General features: G+C 41.9%; 1 protein-coding gene across 4 annotated transcripts in view; it reads right to left on the reverse strand.

Annotated features, from left to right (window-relative positions):
- Nucleotides 1–26,787, reverse strand: part of chl1b (cell adhesion molecule L1-like b) — a 69,185-nt gene that overhangs the window by 21,413 nt on the left and 20,985 nt on the right. The window contains exons 2-13 of one of the 4 annotated variants that reach the window (XM_062394987.1): nt 11,210–11,409; nt 9,309–9,326; nt 7,569–7,677; nt 7,154–7,344; nt 6,464–6,586; nt 5,478–5,648; nt 5,206–5,232; nt 4,948–5,059; nt 4,155–4,336; nt 2,703–2,834; nt 1,047–1,187; nt 8–119 (exon numbers count right to left, since the gene is read on the reverse strand). In XM_062394987.1, the coding sequence (XP_062250971.1) occupies nt 8–119; nt 1,047–1,187; nt 2,703–2,834; nt 4,155–4,336; nt 4,948–5,059; nt 5,206–5,232; nt 5,478–5,648; nt 6,464–6,586; nt 7,154–7,344; nt 7,569–7,677; nt 9,309–9,326; nt 11,210–11,309 (1,418 nt within the window). In that variant the 5' untranslated portion in view covers nt 11,310–11,409. The remainder of the gene's footprint in view (nt 1–7; nt 120–1,046; nt 1,188–2,702; nt 2,835–4,154; nt 4,337–4,947; nt 5,060–5,205; nt 5,233–5,477; nt 5,649–6,463; nt 6,587–7,153; nt 7,345–7,568; nt 7,678–9,308; nt 9,327–11,209; nt 11,410–26,787) is intronic. The other 3 variants (XM_062394996.1, XM_062395005.1, XM_062395012.1) reach the window with 3 other exon arrangements.

Raw genomic sequence — 26,787 nt, forward strand, 5'->3', positions numbered from 1 at the left:
CGCTTACCAGGTGATTGTGGAAGGAGGAGAACTGAAGACACTGCAGTGCATCACCACCCCCTTCCCCTCCACAGCGGAGTAATCCTCCCCTTCTTTCGTCAAAATCATGGGGGGCAGATCTGCACAAAAGACCAGGAGCAGAATCGAGTCATCAATCAGAGGTTGTTGGGAAAGCGGTTGGTGCGTTAATGTGGCATCTCAACCCATGATGGAACAAGGTGCGGTCCACGGCTGTACTATCGGGGCTTCGAGAAAAACAACCGAACGAAATCAAGTTTGCAGTCTTGAAACACGAGGAAGAGAAAAACGGACGGGAGGCAGATAATCGTGGGTTAAATGAGCTGACAAAACAGTTGCCTTTACCGTGTGATAATTGCCTCCTAATTTGTGCTAAAAAAACAAAATAAATTCATAAATAACAGATTCAGCTGTCATATTGTCAGGAATGTGCAAACGTTGAAAACGAAATCAAAGACGAAAACAAAGGAATAATGAGTAAGCAGAGCGTGTGCACCTTATCAGCCGTAGTCAAAGCCTCCCATTAAAATGCTCTGTCTCCCCTAATTGTTTACAGAGGCAGCAGCTGGGACTCAGCATTCAGAGGCTGTCCGGTTTTATTTACTCCTGTGTCACCGAGAACAAAGTCGCCCACGTTGGTGCGGAGCGATGGGAAGCAACAGTCTGCCTTTTATTGTTTTCTATCTGTTACTTGTAAAGCAGCACATGTTTGTGTTGTGGCACTGGAATCGGGACAGAATTGAGGGGGGACTTGTAAGCACATACTGGGAATGTCAGGGGACGCCGCTTGGTATTCCACAGGGAGAGCGGCTAGCCATGTGCAGCTTGTAGACAGCCCCCCCCCCCCTCCTCTTCACTGCTTCATGGGCATAAGCCAACATCATCACCGGCTCTCCAATCTTTAAAACATCAGTCACCAGTCCCCCCATGACTCACCACACTTACTCATTAAAAGCGTTTTCATCGACTTGTTAAAACTCGCCGGTGAAACGGGTCTGATGAGTTTAACCAATGGCCGTTGAACTTACTCATGATCATGATGTTTGCGTTGGCCAGCAGGCTGCCGTGTGTGTTGGAGGCCTCACACTGGTACACTGCACTGTCAGACGCCTTGGCGTTATGCAGAAAGATGGTGTCACCCAGCGTCTTCCTGTTGGTTGCTGGGGCGTCTGCAGTCGACCAGAGAAACAAATCGATGAAACATCAATGATGAAGATAAACTTCATCACACACAGATAATCACACATCAACAGGTAACTGGACTTCTCTGCTTCATGCATAACCCACTGTCTTATGCACACTGCAGTGACGATTAATGCACAGATGGGTATTCTTAAGATTTTAACTATGCTACTTAAGTACACTTGACTCTTACCAATACTGCTTATCAAATCTACTTGCACCCTTACTTTTTTGTTTTATATATATATAAACATGAATGCCAAGCTTTTAATTTGACAATGTTTCCCTGTGCCATAGTTCACATGCAGCTTCCAAATCACTGAATCCATCTCCCTGCTCTGAGTAACACCTTTGAACTTTTACTTCTCACTGCCATTGTCACTAAGAGCAACAAGCTCTGTGTGTGGGTGTGTGCATGTGTGTGTGCGTGTGTGTGTGGCTGTGTGTGGGGCTGTGTGGCTGTGCTACTACATACGTTTAAGATGACCATTTTGAGCCTAGAACTTACAGTGAGGACGCTTCCTACCCACTTTCAATAGACCGATTGAGTGTATATCATTTTTTGTTGCGATATAGTTAGAATTAGGATAAAGTTAGGGTTAGGGTTATGTATTTATATGTGATGTTAAAGGTTAGCCTAAGGGCTAGGGAAAGTATTTTGCTAATAAGTGTCGTGAATTTCTGAACTGTTGTATTAGTACAAGAATGTTTGTGTGTGTGCGCGTTTGTGTGTTTGGTTGGTCATATCAAATGTACAAGATAATATGTCATGTTGCAACAATAAATACAAACTCTATTTACTCACTTCTCAAGTACCAATAACATCAGAGCTTATTGATACTACCGTCCTAAATGATGTAGCACCAGGACCTGATTAATACTAGTTCATTCCCATCCCTAAGCAAAAGTGTGAATTTTCTGATCGTTTATTCTCCCTTTAGAAATGCTTTTGCGTCCATGTTTGTGGGTCCCACACCACATGTTGGGAACCAGTGCCCTAATCCATTGAGCCAGGACTGTTTCACAAACTTTTTAATGAACATGTTTTTCATGCGTTGCTCTACAGAAAAAAGAAAGTCGACTGTACCATTGATGTGGTTTCCACATTCTGCCCTCTATGACACAAAAACTGCACCGTCACAGTTTTCATCATGAGCGGCATCGTGGCACGACAGATAGTTCTGGTCTGTTTCCTTACTTCCTCAGATACAATGTTTGCGTCTCACTGGATGGATTTCAATTTAAAGAACCCAGAGTTTTTGACAGCTCTGGATTATTCTAACAGCATTTCACAGTGGATTCCTTCAACATCCATTTAGAGCTTGAGGCTTCAATGACTCTCCTATCCACTCTGGAACCCCCCTTCCTCGTGATAAATCATACGCAATGTGATGTCGTGAGAAGGAAAAACTAAACGTCAACATTAATACTTTTTGAGACTTGAGGATTTCCCACACTGTATGAGCAGGTTGTACATGTTTAAGGGAGCGTGGGGGACTGACCCTGCAGAGGCACGCCGTTCACCCTCCACGAGATGACCGGCAGAGGACTCCCGCTGGCGGAGCACTTGATGGCCACGTCTGAGCCGATCATGCTGAGCTGGCTCTCGGGCTCAAACAGCCACTCCGGAGGCTCTGGGAACACACAGTCAGCGCAATGTTATCAAAGTGTGAGTTTGAGAAAGACACTGAGCATTTATACAGACAGGACACAACCCCAGGAACATGCACGCACGCTATGTTCTTCAATTATAAGACTGCTTTTAGAATAAATGCTGCAATTACATTTAAGGTTACCCAGGACAGACAAGGCGTGGCACACCAGGCTGCCGCACAAAATTAGTATTGTGTGCAAGTTTCTGTGATGCATTGGTTTGGAGTTATTCATGTTGTGTGGCAGGGACTTCGAGAAACAATTATAGGGGTAAAAAATGCTTTTAACAGAATATCTGACGTAATAAGCAACACCTGCACTTTCCCTCCTGGTTTACAGAGGAGACAGTTCCACACCCTTCTGCATCATCACCATCATCACGTTGATCTGCTATTATTTTTCACCAAATTATCACAATAAGGAGCCTCTCATACATATCATCCTGGAAACTTGATTGTGCTACTTTTGGAAATAAACTGTGTTTTGTATATGTATATTTTCCTTGCACATTTTTAAACAGCTAAAGTGAATTTGCAATGTCAAACAAAAAATTAACAGTGATGGAACATAGATATGTTTATTTACCTTTTCTAAGATTTATATGATAATTTATAGGATATTTATAGTATATGAATTCTTTTATTTATTTATTTATTTAACAAAATATGCAGTTTTTCTGCTGCAGTATTTCTATTCTATTCTAATATTCTATTTCTACACCACTACATTAAGAAAATGGAACCTTTTACTCCGCTAAATGTCTTTGACCAATATAGTTGCTCGAGGTTAAGCTTTTTGTACAAGACATGTAACAACAGTATATACAAAGCATATCCAAAGATTAAATCTAATTTTTTTCCCGACCATTACTGTTTAACCAAAGAGACATTTTCTTAAACATTTCTTACCCGGTTTTAGATTTAACTGTTTGTGGCTGAAGATGTCAAATCTGATAATATTTCACACAAAAAAAAGAAAGATTTTAATCTAATCATGTCATTTATATTAATAAACCCATGAAAGGGGCCATTTGTATGAACTTTCTTCAAGTACATGTAGGTCATTATACTTTTACTTGATTACATTTCTGAATGGCTTTATTCATACTTTTAATTAAGCAATCTCAGCCCTTCATCCAGCTCTTTATCTGGCTTCTTTTAAAGGATCCTCATATCTTGCACAGCTCCCACAGTAAATCTGTTCTACTTGCTTGTTTTAAGAGAAGTGAAGATTCAGTCCATTATTTAAATAGAAAATAGGTTTGATGTGACAGCAGCACTGTAACTGCATGTAGTATTTACCTTCGACTCTCACTGTGAAGTAGTGGATGGCTTCTCCTAACGGGTTCTTCGCCTTGCACATGTACTTTCCGCTGTCGGCCTGCTCAACTGTCGGCACTATCAGCAATTTGCCATGATTCTCCAGTTTTGCTCTGACGGGGAGCTGATGGCCAATCTTCACCCACTCCACCTGAGGAGTTGGACTGACAGAGAGGGAAACACACAGTGGGTTTGAACATGTTAATATATTCAAATTAAATAAGATAATACTTTATTATTCCCACAGAGTAATATAAATATAAACACAAGAAATTACTGAAATAGAATACATAAAACATTCCTGAACATTCTACAGTTACCTGAATAAAAAGGAAATAGCGTTCAAACATGTGACAAGTCATTTTAAAATAAATACAGTAGATATAAACACTACAATTCTCCACCAAGGAGGATTTATTTTCACCCCTGGCCCTACATTTGTTGGCTGGTTTGTTTCTTTGTCAGCAGGTTTATGCAAAAACTGACTCAACCAAATTTCATGACATTTTGTGATGGTGTGAGGCACGACCATTCAACTTCAGTGTGAATCCAGATCAGGGGACGCATCCAGAAACTTTTTGTTTACTTGAACATTGTAGCATTGTAGGTTTTTCATTTTCCAGATCTAGTGAATTTAAATGTGTTTTCAACAGTTGACTGCTGGGCCTTGGCGGAGGTATGCGCTCCAGGAAATTTTAATTTGGAATTTCAATTTTAGGAAATTACTCAAAGGTGTAGGAGAATTTATAGGTTTGAAATATGTTGAATTACTTACAATCCCTCAGCAATACACTCCAATTTCAGGTCCTCTCCTTTGACCAGCTGTGTCTCTGATTTAACACCAGAGGGCGTCAGAAGAGAAGGCCGTCTGTCCAGGATGGCGTTGGCTGAGGAGGTACAGCAGTGAATTAGTCAATACACATCAAAGGTGTAATGCAGTTTCCTTAAGGCTACACCTAAATAAAAGGTAAACTGACAGAGCTGCATTGTGCATGCAGCTCTTTCTAGCTGATGTTTCACTCAAACAACTCACCAGCTTCAGGACTCATGTCACTTTTTTCTGGAATGGAGGTGGGTGAGACAAAAACACAATGAACATGAGGACAACGTGGGTGCACCATGACAAAAAAATCACAGAAATCATAACACAAAACCGAGAGGATGCACAAAAAGAGACAGGGTGTCGCTTGGATGGCTTTTGAAGTGCTGCTATGAACGTTGACATCAGTGAACGAGGGTGACATGATCAGTGCTCTGAAAACAAATCAAAGTTGAGCAGGAATAGACAGCTGAAGTGACGCCTACTTGTCTTGACGATGACAGACATGGCGGTCTTCTGAACGATGGTCCGTATTCTTGGGAAGGCGGCGAAGCAGCAGTAGTCTCTCCTGCTGTCCTTGTTCTCCGCGTGAGAGAAGTACAGGTCCCCGTTCAGGCCCATGGACACTCTCGCATCCTGTTCTATGTGCTGAAGATCTGAGCACACACACACACGACAGGTTTATGTAGAACATACAAAGCAGTTTTATATATTCAACCTGAGGTCAACAATCTTTATGGCTCATGACTCTTTATAAAACAGAAGGCTCTTTGGGCCCCTTGTCACATTTTAAAAATGCATGAGCTGTTGTCACATTTTCCAGTATTCCCCAAATATAACCAAAATTCATATTTGTGTGGCATTTTTGTTCTTCTTTTGTTACCCCATTAACTATATAATGACCTCAGATTAACCTTGTGACACTGGAAGGAGCCTGATGCTGGGTGATGACTAAATTACCAACACGTATGTAAAGTAGAAACAGTGAAACACATGTTTCACATTGTTGAAGCAGTATAGATGGAACAATGTTATCTGAAATAACGTTTGTCTAATTTCCCAGATATTTCACTCCAGATATTCTTTGATATTTTACACAAATTTTATTGATATTACTCACTGTACCACATATTTTAAACATTGATGGTGTACGTAAAATCAAGCTTTGGGTTTTGGATTTAAGAGAATAATAAAAACCAAGCCGCATCAGCATTTCAAATACTTTTCCACTATTCAAACTTTGGTTTCTACAATCAACATTTTTAATTCAGATCACAGTTAGTCTGTGCAGCAGTTGGAGCTTTGTTGGATTTATCAATTTAGAGGATGAAATAATAACTTTCTACATTAATATAATAAATAAACGATTTAATTGATGAGGAAAAAAAGTGTTTCATTGAACATATTGAATACAAAATGTTGGCATGTATTTTGAAAATAAATTCATCATAACAAAAAATGTATAACTTACTGATGGTCATCCAGTAGATCTGCAGAGGTGGGATCCCTTTAGGTGGGTCACACTGTAAAGTAAAAGCCTGGCCTTCCTCCACCACCACAGGGTCCAGTGTTTCTTTAGGAAACTTTGGCACAGCTACATTAAAGACATAGGAAAAAGAGTCAGCGGATGAAGTCAGACAATAATGAATAAACAAATCACTTTAGTTCTCTTCTACTCCAGTAGATGGCAGTAATATCCTTCATGAATTATGTGTGCGGCCTGCTACTTGAGCTCTGTCTGTATGATTCAGTAGATTGAATTCTGTGGGATGTATTTCAGTTTCCTGGCCTGAAGATACAAAACAGTCATCAGTATGACACTTGCTGTGGCTTGTCACCACTGCTGAGTGGTTGACGCCCAGCCAACTTTTATATGGGGTGGGGGGTTTATGTACTGTGCTTGGGAACAAAAATAAAGTTGTGGTAAAGTGATGCAGAGGCTCGATCACATCCGATGATTTCTCCAGTGCAGAGTTATGGATGAGATGCTGCGAGGGGAGGAGCCGTCACGGACCTCACTGACTTTCTGCCATGTCAAATACAATGAAAAGCTCACAATGGAGCGGCGCAGTCGTTACATAGGACTGCTGGTCCTGAATCACTTTGAAAAGCACTGTAACGGAGCACCCTGCTCACACACACATGGATGGATGTTACTCACTGGGCACGTAGAACTCAATCTCCTCCGATATGGCGGTCCCCAGTTTATTTGAGGCGTAACAGCGATAGATTCCCTGGTACTCTGTAAGGTTCCCATTATTTGGTATCACAAAGGTCCCAGAATTCTCCTCTTTCATCAACCGGGGGTCGAGGAAAGGGTCAAATTCCACGCCATTCTTTGTCCATTGGAATCTACATAAAGAAAGCCAGTATTGAAATGTCAAGTCCTAAAATCTGAGATTCTCAGCATGCTCACTTTCCAGAGATGGTGCACAAATTCAGAGCAACATAACATAGCACATCATGTCAGTGGCCAATTGTTGTTGTTGTTTGTTGTCGGTGTCTGTTTGGCTGCTAACAAGCTCTCCATCCTCGCCTCCTGGCCTGTCTGAAGCGGTGTGAGGTTCTGTACTCACTCTGGCTCGGGATTCCCTTTGGCTTCGCACGTCACGGGGAAGCTCTCGTCAAAAGGGAACGCGATGACAGTGCTGGGCGACTGATCTGTGATGGTGGGCAGCTGCTCAACTGGGCAACAAACAAGCAGACAAGCATGGAAATGTGAGAATCACAACACTGGCCTGAATACAAAACTCTATTCAAAACTATGTCGTATGAAACGTGATACTACAGCAGTGGTCTCCAGCCTTTATGCCCCCGTGATTCAATACATCAAAGCAGGACCCTCAGCTGACCCCCCCCCCTTATCGAAGGTTATAAGGCCTCAGTGTGAGAAGTTCAACTTTACTTCTGCAAAGGAGCTTATGTTTTCACCTGCTTGTTTGTTTGTCTACGAAACTGATGTCCACGTAACTTGGTGGAGCGATGGAGACTGAGAACCTGTAACATTTTGTTGTCGATGTGAATGAAAGGGTGGATTCCAAGACATTTTTATTCCACTTTCTTTAAAATCGCAGCATATTGTAAACATTTTATTTCAAACATCTGACATATTTTGAATTTGGTGCAGATGCCAAAAAAATCGGAATCTTGCAGATTTTAATGTTTTATCTGAGGATTTTTAAAAAACAAGGCTGTAAAACTGCAACTTACAGTAATAAGTAGTTCCAATAATGTGGCCATGTGAACATAAACTCAGTTTTAACATGTCATTGATAGTTTTAAAAGTGTTATACAGACAAAATTGACAATTTTGGAGCATGATTCAGATCAGATTTTTCTAACTCATAACCTTCTTGAAATGTCGTTTTAGATCATGTTGCACCTCACATTAAAACTACGACTGTAAGTTCCACTTATCATGAGTAGTTAATATTACTCAGGACCTCAGCATTATTCTCTCCTATATTTCTGCTATAACCACCAGATCATGTGTAGGACTGTTTGGCCGAGGCGGAGGTACGCTGTACTGACATTCAAGCTATTCTTAAGCATGAAAGACTACTGAAGCCCGAGGCAGTAAAAATGTCCAATAACTCATAAGAAAAACATATGTAGAGTTTTCCATCCATCCATTATCCATACTGCTTTGATCCTTTTAGAGGATGCAGGGGGATCTGCAGTCAATCCTAGCTGACATTGGGCGAGAGGCGGGGTACATCCTGGACGGGTCCCCCGCTTATCATAGGGCCAAGATACTGGGGCAAACCATGAATGCTAAAATTCACACCTATGGTAAATTTAGAGTCTCCAAATTGGACCAGTTCTTGCTGTGAGACGACAGAAGTACTGTTTTTCTTCAAGTCTTTTCCCTTTAAATATCTTGCTGGCACTTCGATTTATCTGGCAAGCTCAGGCTGGAAACCTCTGATTAACATGTTTACACCAAAAATACATTTTATGCAGAGTTCTATCCCAAAACAGAATAAACCAACAACTTTGTTGTCTACAAAGTCTAAAGTGTAGCATTTATGAACAAGCCAACTTGTTGGATTGTTTCTATTTTGGGCATAAAACTCTTCACTCAGTCTCATATGATCTTATGACATGGAACATATGGCAAGAATGGAGAACACACAACACATTATGTATGACTGTAGTATGAACAGGAAATGCAAATGTGATGTGTGATAGAAGCTACAATCGGTGTATTGTTACGGAGTCATGACTGATGCTGTGAGTCAGCGAGCCGGGAGATGGACTGAGAGAGAGCTGAGGTCATCACTAACACCGGCTACAGAGCGGCAGAATGAACTTACTGTTTACATGACCTAAAACTGCACAATCCACAGCAGCAGGGGGAAATAAACAACACAAAAAACAGCCTGGTCACAAGTAATCTCTGTACACAAGCCTTTTTAAGCACATACACATTGGTGCTGCAAAACACAGGAATGAATTAAAACGATATTCAGACATTATGAGCCTTACGCCTTGTCAGAAAACCTCCTTGAAGTGTTCTTTATCAGGCTTTTAAGAGATATCCCTGAATAATTTAGAGATAGAGGTTTGATATGTTTTTTGCAATAAAACTGGGAAGCACGACGACGACACAAAAGCAGTATCACTCGAACAAGATAATCGCTGTAGATTTATTCCCTTCACAGAATATTTGATGACTATAAGAGCTCTCTGTGTTGTGATTTATTTCCCCCTAAATTATTCAAGTTAAACCAAGAACACATTCTCTGTAGAAGGGAATAAAGATTTCTGCGACTCCTTACATATAACCCTTCCTTGCTTATATATTCCACTGGGTTCTCTCGCATCAGAAATCCCTTTCTTTGAGTTGTCTCTGATGTGTGTTTGTTACGGTTAAGTGTCGCTTATCTGAACATTAAGCTGATCTGTTGTGAATTATCAGACAGGAAAACATCATATACATTTTTTGCAATCAGGTCCTTTGTACCACAAACTGAATATAAATGTATAAATTGAATTCCTTTGACTTGAAAGGATGATTAAAATCAGTTCACTGCAGCTTGACTCTAAAGAAACAGTTGGAAAAATGACATTTTACTATGTATCTTTGTTTATGTCCTTTAAAAATGTTAAGTACATATATAACTGCAGAAACAAGTTGTGGACACTACAATGACATCAACAGAACCATGGCTTTTTCAAATGAGGTGTGGTCCGGTGCGTTGAACTTAAACATGAGCATATTATAACCATCTAAACCCACAGTCTGAATACTTTTTCAACTTTTGTTATTCATGTGGTGTCGAAGAACATGAGTTGCTAATGTCATTACTTAAAAACCAATGAACATAGTTTTACAATCAGCTCAAAATAGCTTTCAATTAAAAACTGTCATATATGACTTTTGTGACTTGCAAACAAGTGTTGCAGTGTTGTTTAAACCATTATTACATAGTCACAACACCTTTTGTTGACAGCGTACATGTTTTTGCCACCTTTCCACACTTTAACGACGCTACAACTTCATTGGGACTTTCCAAGGGCCATTTTAATGAGCTGTAAGTTCAATGGTGGAAAAAAGTTATCTGCACCAGCACCTGCAAACAAACCTGACTGCCAAAAGGAAAGGGAGATGGCGCTGTGTTGGGTTTATTACATGTTTGGCACCAAAACGTACAGTACAACTTCTTTTTTTTTTGTAACCTGCATCTGGCACAGTGACCTTTTCCCACCATTAACAAGATGTAACTGATTTGGACACACCATAAATGCCCTTGCACCATGCACTTTTCACCATGTGCTTAAATCATTCAAATAGTTTAAGTTAAGTTAAACCAGCTTACAATGTTTTACAGTGTATTAACCATGATTTAAAGGGTAAGTTCAACCAAATAATGAAACAATAGAAACATGATTTATCACATAACTCTAATGTTAAATTCAGTTTATGAGATATCAGATCTATCCAACTAAATGGAGATGTAAGCTGTTTTGTTTGCAGTGTTGTTTGTGATCATTTCAAATACAATGTCTGTGTTTATGTGGATACAACAACAAAAAATGAATAATGTTTTAAATTGTTTTTAACTTGAAAAACTTCAAACATTGTGTGTATAAAAATATATGTTTGTTATATATAGGAACTACCACTTTAACTGCAGAAGTAATTGAAACCAGCCTCCTTTGTGAACATGTGTGAATCATGAATGTTTTGCTATAGCACAAAGTCAGCACTCACCTTCCAGTGGGATGTCAATGGCAGCAGTCGTATATAAGGCACAATAGCAGGTGATCAAGCCCAGCACGGCGACCAGTCTCGGGCTCCTCTGCGACCTCATGGTTTCACTTGTAATCTCAGTCGTCCTCAGGAAACGCGTGCTCTCTCTCTCTCCTCTGTGTCCTCAGTTCATTTCTCTGGCGCGTCGAAAGATGCTGTACCTGTGAGAGCAGCACAGACGGAGAAGGCCCCCATGAATCCACCCACGCGCTGGCAGACAGAAAGGCAAACCCCAAACACAACAAATCCCATGTGACCGGGAGCCTGACTGCTCCCTGCTCAGCCAGGCATAACCTGGCACACCGCACATTTTCATTTGCATCGACAGGGGCTCTGTTGTGCGCTACTTCGCGTTTTACTGTGACAAAGAAATATTCACATTGAAGCCTTGTATCATCCCCCTTCCCCCAGGGACTCAAATTGTTTTGTAGTTTGGTGTCAGTGTAAGTGTGTAGTCTGAAAAGTGCATTTTTCATGCGGCGCTGGGAATAAATAAGTAAGCAAATGAAGGAGCCTGTGGATTTATTAGTGCATGGCAGATGTTCAACAATACTGAAGGAAGGAAAACACTTACCACCAAACAGAGCCAAGATTGAAATCAAAATTACAAATCGGAGTTCAGACTATTTGGCCGATTTAATCACAGCGCTGTTTTGATCGGCGCCTGCACGAGTCTGATAACAATGAGTCAAAGAGATTAACAATGCAGCTACGCGTTTATCTGTCATTGCAGCAAACACTGTTGCCTGAGGGATGTGAGGCATAAATGGTGTACATAGTTAGCAGTCAGACAAAGTAAGCTGCGTGCACACACACACACACACACACACACACACACACACACACACACACACACACAGACAGACACACACACAAACTCTGACAGGCTGCAGAGTACAGGATCATTTTGCAGCTAACAGACCAGAGTGTGGACCATAATGAGCACATGATGGGTCGGGAGTGCAGGACCGGAGCAGGGAGGAGCACGAAAGAGAGCGATGTATGGGAATTTGAGTGTCTGTGCAGTGTATACCCTGTGGGGTGTCAGCTCATTAGTCTTCCCTGTGTTGGCTGTGACCCAGCTCGGTAGGTCATGTCGTAGTAATTAGCTTAACAGCTTAACATACACCATTATAACAAAGAAAGATATAACAGCAAAAACATTTGAGTTCTAAAGAAATGTAGAATCATAATTCTATCGGTCTGCAGGGATTTCCCTGCTGGTGCTTAAACCCGAAACTGTTGAACATGCAAGGATCCGCATTACAGGGTAAGGAAATTCAGTAATTGCAATTACTGAATTAGTGTTGATGGGCTCGCAATTAATGTCAAACACACACAGTCAAGCAGTCATACCTGAGATATGAGCTGGACAGTAAGGATGCTCAAACACCCCAGCGATGTCTACGAAGGAGCCTGTTTGAATTCAGCGCCTGTTCTTTCCTAATCTTCCTGCCGCTTTAACAAAACTCAATGGGCGACACCGAGGTCAAACTTCTGTGCGAGAGATGGAATTGAATAACTGACCGGAGAACAAAAGAGTCGATTTCATTATTACAGAGAATAATGAACATGCGTTGACTCTCCAACCGTGCCTCATGGTAATGGTATTAACTCCGTCTGCAACTCAATACTGACCTTTCTGAACCAACTCGTGACCCCTGCCCCGCCCACCAACAGCATCGCCATCAAGGTTCGAGAATCCGAAGGTGATACGCGTAATATAAACCCGCCCCACTCAATCACAATTTATGCCCACTGATCTCAGAGTTATAATTCATCCAAAGAAACGCCCGAGGCTTTGCTTTTGTTTCAGCCTTTCCCAAACAGGAGGATTTGCTTATGTTGCTAAACAGAGATTAAAATCAAAGGTAAGGGCTTTCTGCTAATTGGGTTGTGCTTTACTGGTGAGATTGGTCTGGTTAAGAGGAATAGGGAGTACAAGAGGGTTACAATTCCCACTAGACAATCTGTTCCCATTGTTAGACCGTGTTGGCCAAAATCCTTTACCAACCTAACAACACCTTAGATGGATTAAACTTTGTTCAAACTGTGTGTGATCATTTGCCTTTTGATTTAATTTGTTCTCCCCTCATTAAACATTTATTGGGAACCAACAGGGCCATCTGGTTGAGGGAGGTCCGCTCAGGGCTTAACTGCTGCGAGTAACAATGTCTACACTGAAGTCAGAGGGTATAGAGCCTATTGGACCTATATCATACACTCAAGAGGGGCCCCCCTCCGACTCGGCTGATTTACAGACCGAGGGCTGTTTTTAATCCCCGCCCCTTTCAGCAGCGATCACACCAGCTCGAGATTGATGAAGCTGGCAGGAGGTTAAAAGCTGCTCACTGTGGGAAGGCCAATATGAACCCTCACCTTACTTAGCCAAGGCTCAGAGGGGACAGAAGCTCAGCCCAGGAGGGGGCAAGAAGTGGGAGATGAAGCAATGTGGGCCAAGTAAAACTCGCCGTACACATTTTAAAGCTGTCTCTGAGTGACAGATGTAGAGCACTCTCTGAAAAACCTTCTCCTCATCAACAACACCAAAAGGACCAAGTTGGTTTGTTCAACAATGTGGACCAATTCTACACAAAGGCATTGTAACCTAATTTTACCCCTCATCATTAAAGTGTTTGACACAATAAAAGCTACCAAGACAGTTTTCAAACTCCCAGCTGTGGTGGGATGGGGGTTACACATGTGCAATGTGGCACTTAATGGTTCCAAAATAACATTTGTAGTCAATATTGATATAAATCACCAATATCAACATGTATTTAAATATGAATGAAGTCTCTTTGTTGAGTTAGGAGAGTGTGTGGAGAGTAGTACAATCAGAAATTAAAATACGATGAAAAACTATATGAGCTGCTAATGAAGATTAATTATTATCAACATAGATTTTGTCTTATGTCTTGGGTCTGTTTTTTGTCAAGTAAAATCCTTAATTTTCAGTTATACCCATTGGTCAACTTGTCTCTGGTCATAGAACGATAGTACACTACAAACTAGAAGTCTATCAAAGGTATAACGATTCCACCTCGTACAGTAAATCTGCGATTAGGGTATATTAAATATTCCATTTTATGATTACTCAGAACAAATAAAGAGCAGTATAACCAATAATAGAAAGGGATCATTAGTTTCTAATTCTAGGGTAAGGAAAACAACAATTCAAACTATTTAGATGGTAACAAACTAGTGAAAACTATGATTATTATATATTAAATATTAGATGTATCCCATAGACCCCTTTCACCTAAATCGTACACACTGGACCTTTAACTAGGGATGTGTCTTATCCACTGAGTAACTGTGCTTTATGTAGCCAAAGAACGTCTGCACCACCCACGTCTTTTCATCTTGTTTATCCATGACTGATCCTTACATTTGGGGTTGTTGTGACTGTTGAGTGAGCTGTCACTTTCTGTGCCAACAGAAACAGTTTCCTCAGTGGGGTTACTCTGCGTTCCCATATGGACTACTGATATCAAAATGCCCTGCTGACAAGAACAACCCTTCAATACTTAGTGGAGTGTAAGTCCTTTAAATATCTGGCAAACAAAGTCATTTGTCGACAGTATATCCATAGAGAAATTATCTATGGCAACCAGCTTTTCCATTTACTGTATATTGCTCATCCCCACTTCACTTTACCACTTTACCTTTGTTCTTTTGTTGATCTTTTGTTTCTAATGTCTGAGTGAGTCTGTGTGAGAATATGGCAAGAAATATCGTAACCTTCACAATAGGCGGATTTGTTGATGACATTTCTAGCACGCAACAGATTCTGAAAAACTCAAATGGAAAAACAGAACTGAATAAACAAAAATAATAGAAATATTTCAGGATGTAAAAGAGGAGCTTTACACTAAAAAGTTGCAGAAAGATGCGTCAGCTTGCGAAGAGGATAATCATGATATTTTTTTTACCTTTATATTCCTCTCCATTTAAAAACCATCAAAAAACTCAATCCACCTGGCCTTCATTCGCCAGACAAGAACACAAAAACGACTACAAACTCTATAACAAGCATGCAGGGGCCAGTAGGTGGTGATAAACTCGACATCAATGATCCTTCAAATGCCAGAGAAGAACGCTGTGGTCCAAACAGACACTTGTTACACAAAACAAACAGTGGTAGTGTGCAAAGTAAGAAGTGATGTAATCGTTTCCCAAACGATATTGATTGTACACAAGGATACATAGAAATGGGAATTTTCAAAATCTGCAGGTGTCCGTAAAAATCGCAGGTTTAACTACTGTTCTTCACACCGCTGAATACTGTATCACCACAGAGCAGAATTCACTGACTTGTTACATTAGAGATTATTCACAGCAGCCATTTTGACACAAAATTACAGTTACCAGTCAATAGTGTTACTAATTAAATGAATCAACGCTCTGTACCTAAATCAATCAAAACCTACATTAACGTCAACACCTGTGTTTACCCACTACCTCATGTCAAAATGGCTGCTGATCTGGCAAACCACTATGCAACTGGCCTGTTCGTGTCTGTTTCCCGACTCCGACAGTTCAGCCATCTGCTCTGGCATCACACCTCAACTGTAGCCCATGAACGAAATGCACAAATATTGAAAAACGTATCACACTCTACAAGGATGGCACGGGTCAGATTTCAAAGACAAAAACAAAGCACATCAAGCTGCTTCCTTGAACATTCTCCATGCAGCGTGGTTTAGTAACGGGGTGGGGTCCGGGCTCCACCACTCAAAGTTCACTACAGTCGGTCTAGAGCCCTTGAGCTGGAACCATCTGCTGCTTTCTCACACAAAGACAACAGGGCAGAGAGAGTGTGAGCCCTACTGTAGTTTAATGTGCGAGCCTGTAATAGGATTAACCAGATCCTCGTCTTGTCAGGCCGGATTAAAATATTCTCTTCGCTAAAGACCTGCAACGGGGAAGACAGCAGCTCCACGCTCCCCTCTCACAGCCCTGATAATGCTTTCACACTGATTCCCATTTGATCATTCAGGAACAATTAAAACAACGAAGTGAGCTGATTAACACTAAGCAGCAATTGACTTGGGTTGCTTCTGAAGTGTGCAATGAGCGCACAGCTTTTCTGGGGTCGCCAGTTTGTTCTTTCAGGCCAATCAATTTCTCATTTAGCTTGCAAATGGGACACACTGTCTGGCTTGCTGTGAAAATGCAACTTTTTTTTTGCAGAATTGTATTTCTATATTTGATCAGAGATTTTTGTTTTCCCATCTTGCTCTTCGGAATTCGAACTACATTCCTTTCTGACCTTTGGCAATGTTAAGCAGTTTTGGTATTCCACAACAAGCCCGGCCATGCGCTTCATCTATTATTAAAATATGAATGGGGAGGAAGAAAAAAAGCAACAAGGCTCTAAATGAGATTAGGAAGTGGTAGCAATATTAGATAATATGCCTGTCTAATTGAGATTGGGCTCGATTCGACTGCACTTCAGAAAGCATGACAGTTCCATTATCGCACCATTAATTTCAGAGGCCCGTAGCGCCGGCGTACTCAGGGGACAGGGCCGGGAGCTGGGCGGAAGGAGTGACAGGATGAGGATGAAGAATGAGGCAGTGAGGAAAGAGGAGAGGCTCAGGTTGTGGAGGAATGGGGCTCAGTTGCCGACAGATATAAGGCAGCTGAACTGATGAACTGTTCGGTTCCTGACCCCCGTGTGTTCCATATGAACTAATGAAGAACGAGCATCATGACCCCACGTGAACCCCCCTCTTCAAGGAGAGAGTGGGACCCACTGCCTGTACTGCGCAGTGACCCTGCAGCCTTATGTAACGACACACTGTAGTATGGTGGGATCTTCATGTCAGCAGCTGGCATCAGACACCCTGGAACAAGTGCTTTATTAAAAGAAAACTGAAGAGGTTTCTCATGAGAGGTTTTTATCTAGTCAGTAATGTGCATTTCCCCAAAAAGATTTTCGTGAACAAAAGAGCACGAAGGCGTTCTCCAGAATATAATTAGCGGCTCTTTTGTGCGTCTGAAAGCTGTTTGCCTCGGAAGAATATACAAATTCTGCTGTGAATATTCAAGCTGAAACTCACAGCACTCTCTCCGTATCAGAGCTAACCATTGTGACTTTGAATTCTGGCCCTGTTGCATAATTTATACGCAGAATGAAACTCTTGGTGGCTGAGACGTCTGACACAAGCGCATTAATGGGAAACACAAAAGCAATAGCCACAACACAAATGCAAATGCAAATGCACAACTGCAAAAGCCACGCAACGGAAGCAAAACCACGACGCACATGGAAACGAGCACAGTTACTGACTGAGGTCGAGTCAGGGATGTGGGTGAGCCGGTGTTTGTGAAAGTCAATCGCCGCTTAAATGAGATACTTGTGGATTTGAGCTGTTATGGTACAGGTGCTCGGAGGATGCAAAAAGGAATAACGCAAACATTTTTATACTTCTAACACCTCAAGTATGGATCTCCCCTTAAGCAGCGACTGCTCATTGCATTGTCACCATCAGTTGTCCCTCACTTCAGTAGTGGTTCTGTTTCCATTGTGTGGCTTGTGCAGTTAAGTTGTGCCCGTTTGCCTTCATGTTGTGGCTTTGGCATTCGTGTTTTCGAGCACCGTATAAACGTGATATAAAATTACAACAATAAATCCCGCACACTGTGTGTGGGTAAAACTACACAACAGAAAACCTCTGAGTCCTCTCTTTGAACCTGGTAATATGTTCAGAGCAAAGGGAAAAGGTTTTGGAAAGTGCACTGCACCTGTCTGCATCTCAGCTTCCAGCCCTTTTCCCTTTTTCCCCTTAGATGTGCTCTCTTTGAAGTCCCACAGGAGTGCCCCCTGGCCCAGGACAATAATCACATTAGTGTGTGATCCTCGCTGAGTAGCTGGCCCGGAGATGAATTCACAAGCTGAACCGCAAGGATTGGAATATTATTTTTTCTCGCGACCTAACACAGCCCGCTCCTCTCCGCAACCATTCCCTCTGTCTGACTGATGCTGGAAATTACCCCAGACGAAACTGCCTCACGTCAAGACATGATCGATGGCTCCTATATCCCAAATCCTCACCTCCATCAGTCCCCGGTGCAATTTGTTTCTGCCAACTACCTAGAATTCCGGATGTCCCTACGGCACACACGGAGCTGCAGTCCAAACGCGATTTTATAGAAACACTGTACCTGTGCTGCCTCATCCACCTTCTTAATCCCTTCAGGTGTCTCATATCCATGCAGGGAAAAGAAATCTGAATTTCAGCCTGTGAAATGAGAGGCTCTGCTCGGGCTGTCGTGACATTTGAATTTCCTGTTCGCTGCTGCGGCCGAGCATCTGGACAGTGTTACCCAGGGTAAGCTGTTTGACACAGCTGTCGGATACGTGGCCCAGTTCCTGTGGCTCTCAATCTCTTAATAGGGTCGAGATGAGTTTATGTTGAGACCAAGCGACTGGAATGAGTTCAAGACCTGACAATCAAGACTTAAGATTTTTAAATATAACAAAACAGAATATCAGTATTTACAGTGGGCTCTCATTTTAAATAATAAAATAAATCTATTTGAAATTCAAGAACATGTCAGGAAAAAAGCAACAAGTGAACAAAAAGATGGGTGATGTTTTCAAAATAATCTGAACTGACCTTGACTTTTTTTTAAATAAATATGTCTCACTGTCTTTGCAGCTACATCAAGATTATGATTATTTGAAATCGACAAACCACTTCAAGCTTAATACGTCCAAGGCTAAAAGTGTTTCTTAATGAAACATGAAAATCTGTTTGGTTACACTTATAGAAACACCACATTAGTTAGCAGTTAATGCTTTTCCCAAGATAACACAAGATTCAGATGAGAAAAGCTATATCATACTACCAGTATTTAATCTACAGTAAATGGCTTATTAAATAAAACTAAGTCAGTCAGTCAGAGATGCACCTCAGGGTTCATTTTAAAGTTCTCACTTTTACTGTCCAGTCCCACTTTGATGGCAAAAAGCAACTGGCAGAATGAACTTAAAGTGAATGTAAACAGTCTGCATTTGCTAAGCAAGCGCTCTGGAAACCTTCCAGACATCTCAGGGCTTGACACTTACATGTGCGAACCCGAAATATTTAGGGGTGTGTAATAAAAGGTCAAGTCTGCCCAGCGTTAAAATCTGCTCAGTCCTTGGACACAAAATATATCACAGGTTCAGCAGCTCTTGTAAGCAGGTGGTCTGGTCTGCTTTGAGCTCAACCAGTGCTCCTCAGCAGGACCAGGCTCAAACTACACCACTGAACCCCTCCATGCTGATCAGGTTGTGGACACTCTAAGCCTGCTTCTTGTTGATCTTAATGTGTTAAAAAAAGAAATTGATTTGTTTCAATGGCCAACACTGATTCAGCTCAGTGGTCATACGCGTTCAGTTTACACAGATCCAGATGCGCGTGACAAGCACGTGTCCATCCCTGCATACTGTATTGCACGTGTCACACATGTTTTGCACAGCACACTTTTAGATGGCTGAGTTTCAGTGAAGGGAAATTCAAGCTTTTCAAAGTTGAATGAATGAGCTATGAGGCCTGACACTACATATATATACTCATTCAAGATATATTTAGCAGACCATCATGATTCATGTGTGCTGTAAGATGAGCTTTGAGATCACTGAACTTAGACAACTAGCGCATGTGTTCACCTAGAGCCACAACGATTTATTTTCCTTACCGATTCATTTGATCATTATTTTCTGGAATCATATAAGTATAGGGAAAAAGGCGACTTTTCAAACTGCAACATGTTTTTTTCTTAATTTTTGTGCGATCAAAACCCCCAACCCCAATGAAGTTTCATGCTTTATTTTGCTATAATAAAAGGAGAAAGCTTGCAAATATTTACTTTGAATCAAAGGATGATTTCAGCTCCAATCTACTTAATCTCACTCGTTTGTTTATTAAATCAATAAACAGTAGATTAACACTATTTACATTTGACTGAGGACTCTTGTCAAATTTGTTTGCAAACATATAAATGTGGTTGAGTCCCACATTTACTGATGCAGACACTTCAGATGATCCTCTACTCTTGTCAAACATTTCCCATGAAACACTTCATGACTGTTCAACAATTGAATCTCCAACTCCTGAGATGTTTTTCAGATAACTATGACAACAGTGCTTCTAGAGGATGTAAACAGTTTCATTCTAATAAACAGGTGTTTTTATCTTTGACTACTATTAAGGAGTTGCATTATGTTGACGTGTTATAGAGCAGTTTTGCTTTGGGCTTTGGTCCCAGAGAAACCTATGATAAAAAAAGGATGAATTTTAAACATAAACTGTGTTGTGAGGTAATACATATGCAAAATAAGAACGCAAAAGAACAACAATTAGACTATTTAAAATGCAAATCATAGCCAGAGATTTCCCTTTGTACTTTTAGAGGAATAAATTCAACTGATTGCCTCCCAGAGTGTCTCCTCCACGTGGAGAGACCAAAACATGCTTAACCCGAATGTGCTGCAACAGCTTTACAGGCGTCTTCAGACACTATAGAATACTCACCAGACTTCACATTCTAAGCTCTGGTCGTCATGAGATGAATACCCGCTGCTTTCCCCGGCAGCAACATCCAGAATCAAAGAAAAACATGACTGAGATAAAAATCATACTCTAGCAAAAAAATCATAGTGAGCGGAACGCGTTCTTTGTTGTGTCATGCAAGCTGCAGACGGACAGGACCGGAGCCACTGTAGTCACATATGTTTCCAAAGCCTCTAGCTTGGCAAAGACGCTCATTAAGCCACTGACAATCATTCCCACAAAGCCTGATCTGAAGCCTATTCACCGGCTGTGTACAAAGCAGAGTGGTGGAATGCAAGTTCCATCTTGCGCCCTGTTCAGTGTCATGAAAGATTCTTGCTGCACCTGAACGCTCAATGAAAAGTGTTTTATTGGCAGTAATCATTTAAGGGAAAACGTATGGACAGTGTGCTGTGCTAAGTGCGAGCACAGATCGCCCACTGGGTGGAAATCTGTTAAGTTTGCTGCAATCTTCTTCTGTCAGCCAAGGAAAATCTCCTTAATTGCTAATACCACTGAAGACTGTCGCCTGGCATTAGTCTTGTATTTTTGAAGTGAGAGCTTTTGAATAATGTGTCTCTTCTTTATCTTTCAAATGGAAAAGGATATTAGTTGAAAAAACCAAATGTATTTTTTGATTTTTCTTCTGAAGTATGCGTCTGGATTCAAGTGGACGTGATTGTTCCACTCAGGTGAGCAGGGACCTGACTCCGCGGCTATGCAGAGGGACTTGAGTGGATGCTGGGTGACATGTCGGGGGGGGTACAATGCACAGTGAATGCTGAAACTGCCGATAAGGGCTTTCCACCAGCCCAACAAAAAAAAAAAGCCGCAGTTTCCCTCTCTCCCACGGCGGATGAGGGGGAAGGGAGGGAGCCCCCCCCCCCAGTCTGGATGATGTATGGTGCGGACCCTAGTCTGCGACTTGGGTTTTAACGGGGGAGAAAGGCAGAAAATGAAAGGGGGAGGAGGGTCATGCTTGAATTATGCTGATGCAGGTCGTAACCGTGGTGAAAAAAACGTACCGAGAGCACGGCTGCTTCCACGGAACTGGCAGTCACAAAAAACAAGCTTATTATCACTCAGGTCTCAGGAACGGTGACAATTGGGAAACGGTTTACAGGTTTCTACATGAGATTGTACCTTAGGCAGGATTGGACAGAGGTGTCTCGTAAATTACCATAATCAAAATCAGAATCAGAATTGTTTGATTTAATTTCTTTCCAAGCAGAATTTAAAGTATCTTGAATTTACTTATTGATGCTGATTCTTTGTTCAAATAGATAGACCCAAGTGACTGGACTGACATTTTATCTTGCTTGAGGTTTCCATTAAGCAAATTAGATTTAGAAGGAGGACACAATGAAGGAAATGCAGATAGTGGAGCCTGAGATTTGAAACTGTCAGGACAGGAGCAGGGAAGGGGGGGGGGGGGGGGGGGGGTTCTGCTCTTTTTCATAATGGGAGCAGTCAGGCAAAGTCAGTAACTGAGAACACTCACGCCTCTGCAGCATCAGAGCCAGGCCCTCGGAGCCCATAAGCACTCTTTGAGCTACAACAGGATGGAGCTGCCATTATGGCCACACAAACAGAGGGAAGCCTTATGAACTTTGCACAAATGCTTAGTGCTCCGGGGCTGGACAGCTCTGGAAGCCAGGGGAGATGGGTAGGTACCGGGGCAAGCTGCCAGTTCCGAAAAGCTTAGTGTTCATGCACTCAGGCCAGACAAACTTGACATTGTCCTGGGCACTGCCCCCGGGGGAAAGCCTCTTCCCCTTTCCCTCTGCTACCCTGGCTCATTCACACTTCTAGTCCAGTTGATTCACTGATTTTGGACATGACTTACAGAGGCATGAGGGCAAACATTTGTTCACACTTTGAACCAAATGTTGAAATACCACAAAAGATGTTGGGGAGAAAAGTGTAAGCAGATCATTTAACCTCCATAAATTCAATTGGCTTATTTTTTTTTCAGAGTCACCACGATTCACATGTACCTGAGGAGTCATTTTCTGTCTTATGAAGTTTTAAGCGGTCGCTATGAATCAGAGTGCTGAACTCTACTTCTGAGGGCACCGACCAAGTAAGGTTGGTACATCTGTGCACCGATTCACCTTAAATCATTCGGTAAGAGAGGCAGTTAAATCATCTGGATGAGAAAGCAAGTAGAATCTATGGAGAGCCTACACAAGCGGCATATGCATTATTATTAGAGCGATATGTGAAATGTAACTAACCCCACTCTGACTTCAGCTTGATGGACTAGTTAAAATAAATGTAGTTAATCCACTGTGTCCTCGTACAGCATCTCACATCCCTTATCTCCCTCAAGCAGAAATCACTAACTGTTATCTGACCACTACAAGATGGAGGGCTGCAGCCACATCCTGTCACTGGAATTAAGATAATGCTCTCTTGACCCAATGGCCCCTGTGGGCAAGTCAGACCAAATGAGAGGAAAGCACAAACCCCACCGAGCCTTTTCAAAAACCAACACCATCGTGCTCCCCCACTGACACGCCCTGAGAACACAGAAAAAAAGTAGCTGGTCGCACCCACAGTCCAGGGCCCCACTAAAACCTAAATATTTGGCTATGTGTTAATTGTATGTGTTCACACGATGCCTGAAAACCTCCTTCAGCCTGTCAAGTTAAGATAAATATTGAAGGGAATTCTTTTGAAAAATATGTTACAGTAGAGCAATCAATATTGCTCAAGGACCAGCACGTTGAGAAAGCAGAAGACTGGTTTTCACTTTTCTCACCATTTGGCAAATATGCTGGCTACACACAGTGTGAGGCTTTTAATTGAACTTTGGGCACACGGCCCATTCACCAAAAAGTCGTCTGCTACTCAGTCTGTCAAAAACGGTCAATAAGCCTCAAACCTGGCATTTGCAGATAGCAGCAGAGCAGCCCGCCTCTGGCTGATACTATGGGCTTTAATATCTGCACTCTGAATCAATATGAACACGAGTGCATTTCTGTGTATGACTGCCTTATAAGTTGCCATAGTAACAAGGGCCCCTATCTTCATTGTTATCGCTTGGGCACTGACGAAAACGTCTCTGCTGCTGATGCAATGCAGAGCTGCCTGCCACAGTGAGGGACATGATGTGGGAAGTGTTGTTACATTTATTCCAGGTCAAAGGTTAAGAATTCCATCACAAACAAGTTGCAACTCTTTTGGAACTCGACAAGAACCTGTGCATTATTGCCATTATTATTGTGACTGGTGCAGCTTGTGACCTGTGACTGCAAATGAAAAGCAGACAAAATTCCAGGACTCAAATTGCCCACGTTTATGTGCATTTCCCCATTACCCATGGCACTTTAATAGTCCGCTCAATTATTTCCAGATCTGTGTTGACATCTGATTTATTCAGCGCAGGACACTACAAAGGAAACGGATCAAACAACGCATTTCTAAAAACAGACGAGAAACTGATAAATCAAAACACATCCGAGGGGGCCTGCACACATTGTGTGGTTAATCTGAACTATACTAAATGTTTAATATTGTAACAGTGGTGTCACTTAAAAAGTGTCTGTAGGCAAGTGTTAAGTGGTTCCAGGTCTTTGAAGTCCAGAAAAAACCTGTTTCCTGGTAGTGTGAAGCAGAGCAGAGTGAAGTCCTGTGAGGACACGAGAGAGACAGAGAGAGAGAGAGAGAGAGAGAGAGAGAGAGAGAGAGAGAGAGACTTTACCAGACTGTCATCCATCTCTCTCTGCCAGACTGCCGGCCAGCAGAGCTTCACAGATGGTGCTCTCAGCGATCATGGCAGTGATCAAGGGACCTCTACTCCTGATTAGCACACCTAGTGAACACAATGTGCACCACAACGTCTGTTGTGTCTGTGACTATACTACACCTTATGAGTTGCATCCATTTTGCAAACAGTGAATACTTTGTCGTTTGCAAGGAAGCACAATTCATTTAAAATATTCTTTATGTACTTAAATAGGTAAAATCATGGACCCCTCCTAGCCCCTTCTTTATATTGTATTGTCTAATTTACTTGACCTGTCAAAGATTCCCGCCCAAAAATTGTCTGATGGTCTTGTAGTGATTGAATTATTACTGTGGTTGATCTTGATGCTATCAGTGCATATTAAGTACAATCCTTGCCTGATACAAACAACAACTTTGATATGATGAAGCCATCCTTCAAATGATGGCACGGATGGAAACAATAAATCAAACCGCCCGCTCCAGGGCCTGTCTGTGCATATGAAGAATACAACAACTCCATCATCCGATGCCAGTCACAGCCCATAAAGTCACATCACTGGTGGCCATCAACTGCTGTCCATGTTGTTTGAACAAATCTATGAAACATCCTGACTTATTTTGTCTCCTGCTGAGATTGTGCCTGTTAATAACCGACTTTACCTAGCATTAGTGTTGAGTCAATAGAGTCACTGAGCTGTCTTTGGTGTTGACCCACAGAAAAGTTTGAGTATGTAAGTGTTTTCAGGTTTTTACATTAATGTAAATAATGGACACATACAACAGCCTCAAAAGTTACCGTAGCTATTTGGCTCCACGCAGCTGGCTACATTCACAAATACATGTACATGTGAAGTGTCTCATATAACATTAGACTGTCATATGAGACATCAACCTCAATCACAGCTCTGTAATAAGCTAATAAAGGACTGAACTTTAATTTACCTTCAAAATACCACATTGGTGTTATACTTCTCACGTCAAGAGTGACCAGCGGACCAAGCATACACTAAGCTGACCCTGGGCCATCAGTTATGTCGGACCCTGGAGAAGGGAGGGATTAATTTAACCACATAAAAGAGAACATATCAGACCAAGACCTGGACAAAAGCACAGCGGCTCCTATAGTCTCTTATCTCCTCTTCTGTGCACAAGTTCGGATGAAGAGTCCACTTAGAACTCAATTTAATCATGTTTCCCCAAAGAATCAATAAGCTATTTCCCCCAGGTCACTTTTAGCAAAGGCAAGGGCCTCTACTCCACTGCTATTTAGAGTGTGTACACAGCTGACAGAGAATACAGAGACAAATATAAGCTTGAATAATGAATTCATTAAGATAAACGAAGTGTTCCTCACTATAGTGTGTAGGCATGGTAACCACGCTTGGCTCTGCTTTGAGATACATGCTGGACCCAGCGCTCAAAATGATTGGATGGATCAGCATACACACACACATTTTGTCCAAACATACGCACACACATACACTCCACATATGCACAAACAGCTCACACAAGTGCACACTCTAGCCTGAATCAAATCTCCTTCTCCAGAGAGGGTGGCTCAGTTGTAATTTAATGGAAAAGTCCTGCAGGCAGGAAGCTAAATGAGATGATCATCTCCATCCGTAGCCTCCACCTGTCAGAGACAAGCTTTATCAGGAAACACTCCAGGCACCACCAGTGTGTTCTCCCTATGCCAACAAGTAGGATTAATTATTTCCAGAAAACAACCTTTTTTCCGCCTATAGTCTTATGACAAGTGAAAGGAGGGCAGATAATTTGGTTGCACGCCCACTCATAATAAGCAGTAAGGATCGAATCGCCTTTAAAGGAGCGTCCTGCTGGCCACCTCTTCACACACACCTCCCAGGGTCAGCCCCTCAGGAGCACTGAGGCAGAGCGGCCCGTCGCGCAACACAGTTAATCCTGTGGTGGAAAATGTCGGAGGGATCCGTCGCACATGGACGAACAGCAAGAGATGAGGAGGCGGACCAATATTTGAGACACATTAAAGATGTGTGTGTGTGTGTCTGTGTGGGTGGGTGGGTGACTGTGGAGGACTGGGGGTGTTTGGTCGAGGCCTGTGTGTGTGTGTATGTGTGTGTTTGTGTGTGTGTGTGTGTGTGTACACAGACATGCTCATCAATAGGCTGGCTGCACAACCTTTCAAACTTCATTCTCATGGCCATTCACTGAGCACATAAAAAGAGCACATCTACTTCAGTGTGTGTGTGGGCTGACAATATTCTTTCAATGTTACTT

This window comes from Platichthys flesus, chromosome 2, assembly GCF_949316205.1.
Source record: "Platichthys flesus chromosome 2, fPlaFle2.1, whole genome shotgun sequence".
In the NCBI taxonomy this organism is placed as follows: Eukaryota; Metazoa; Chordata; class Actinopteri; order Pleuronectiformes; family Pleuronectidae; genus Platichthys; species Platichthys flesus.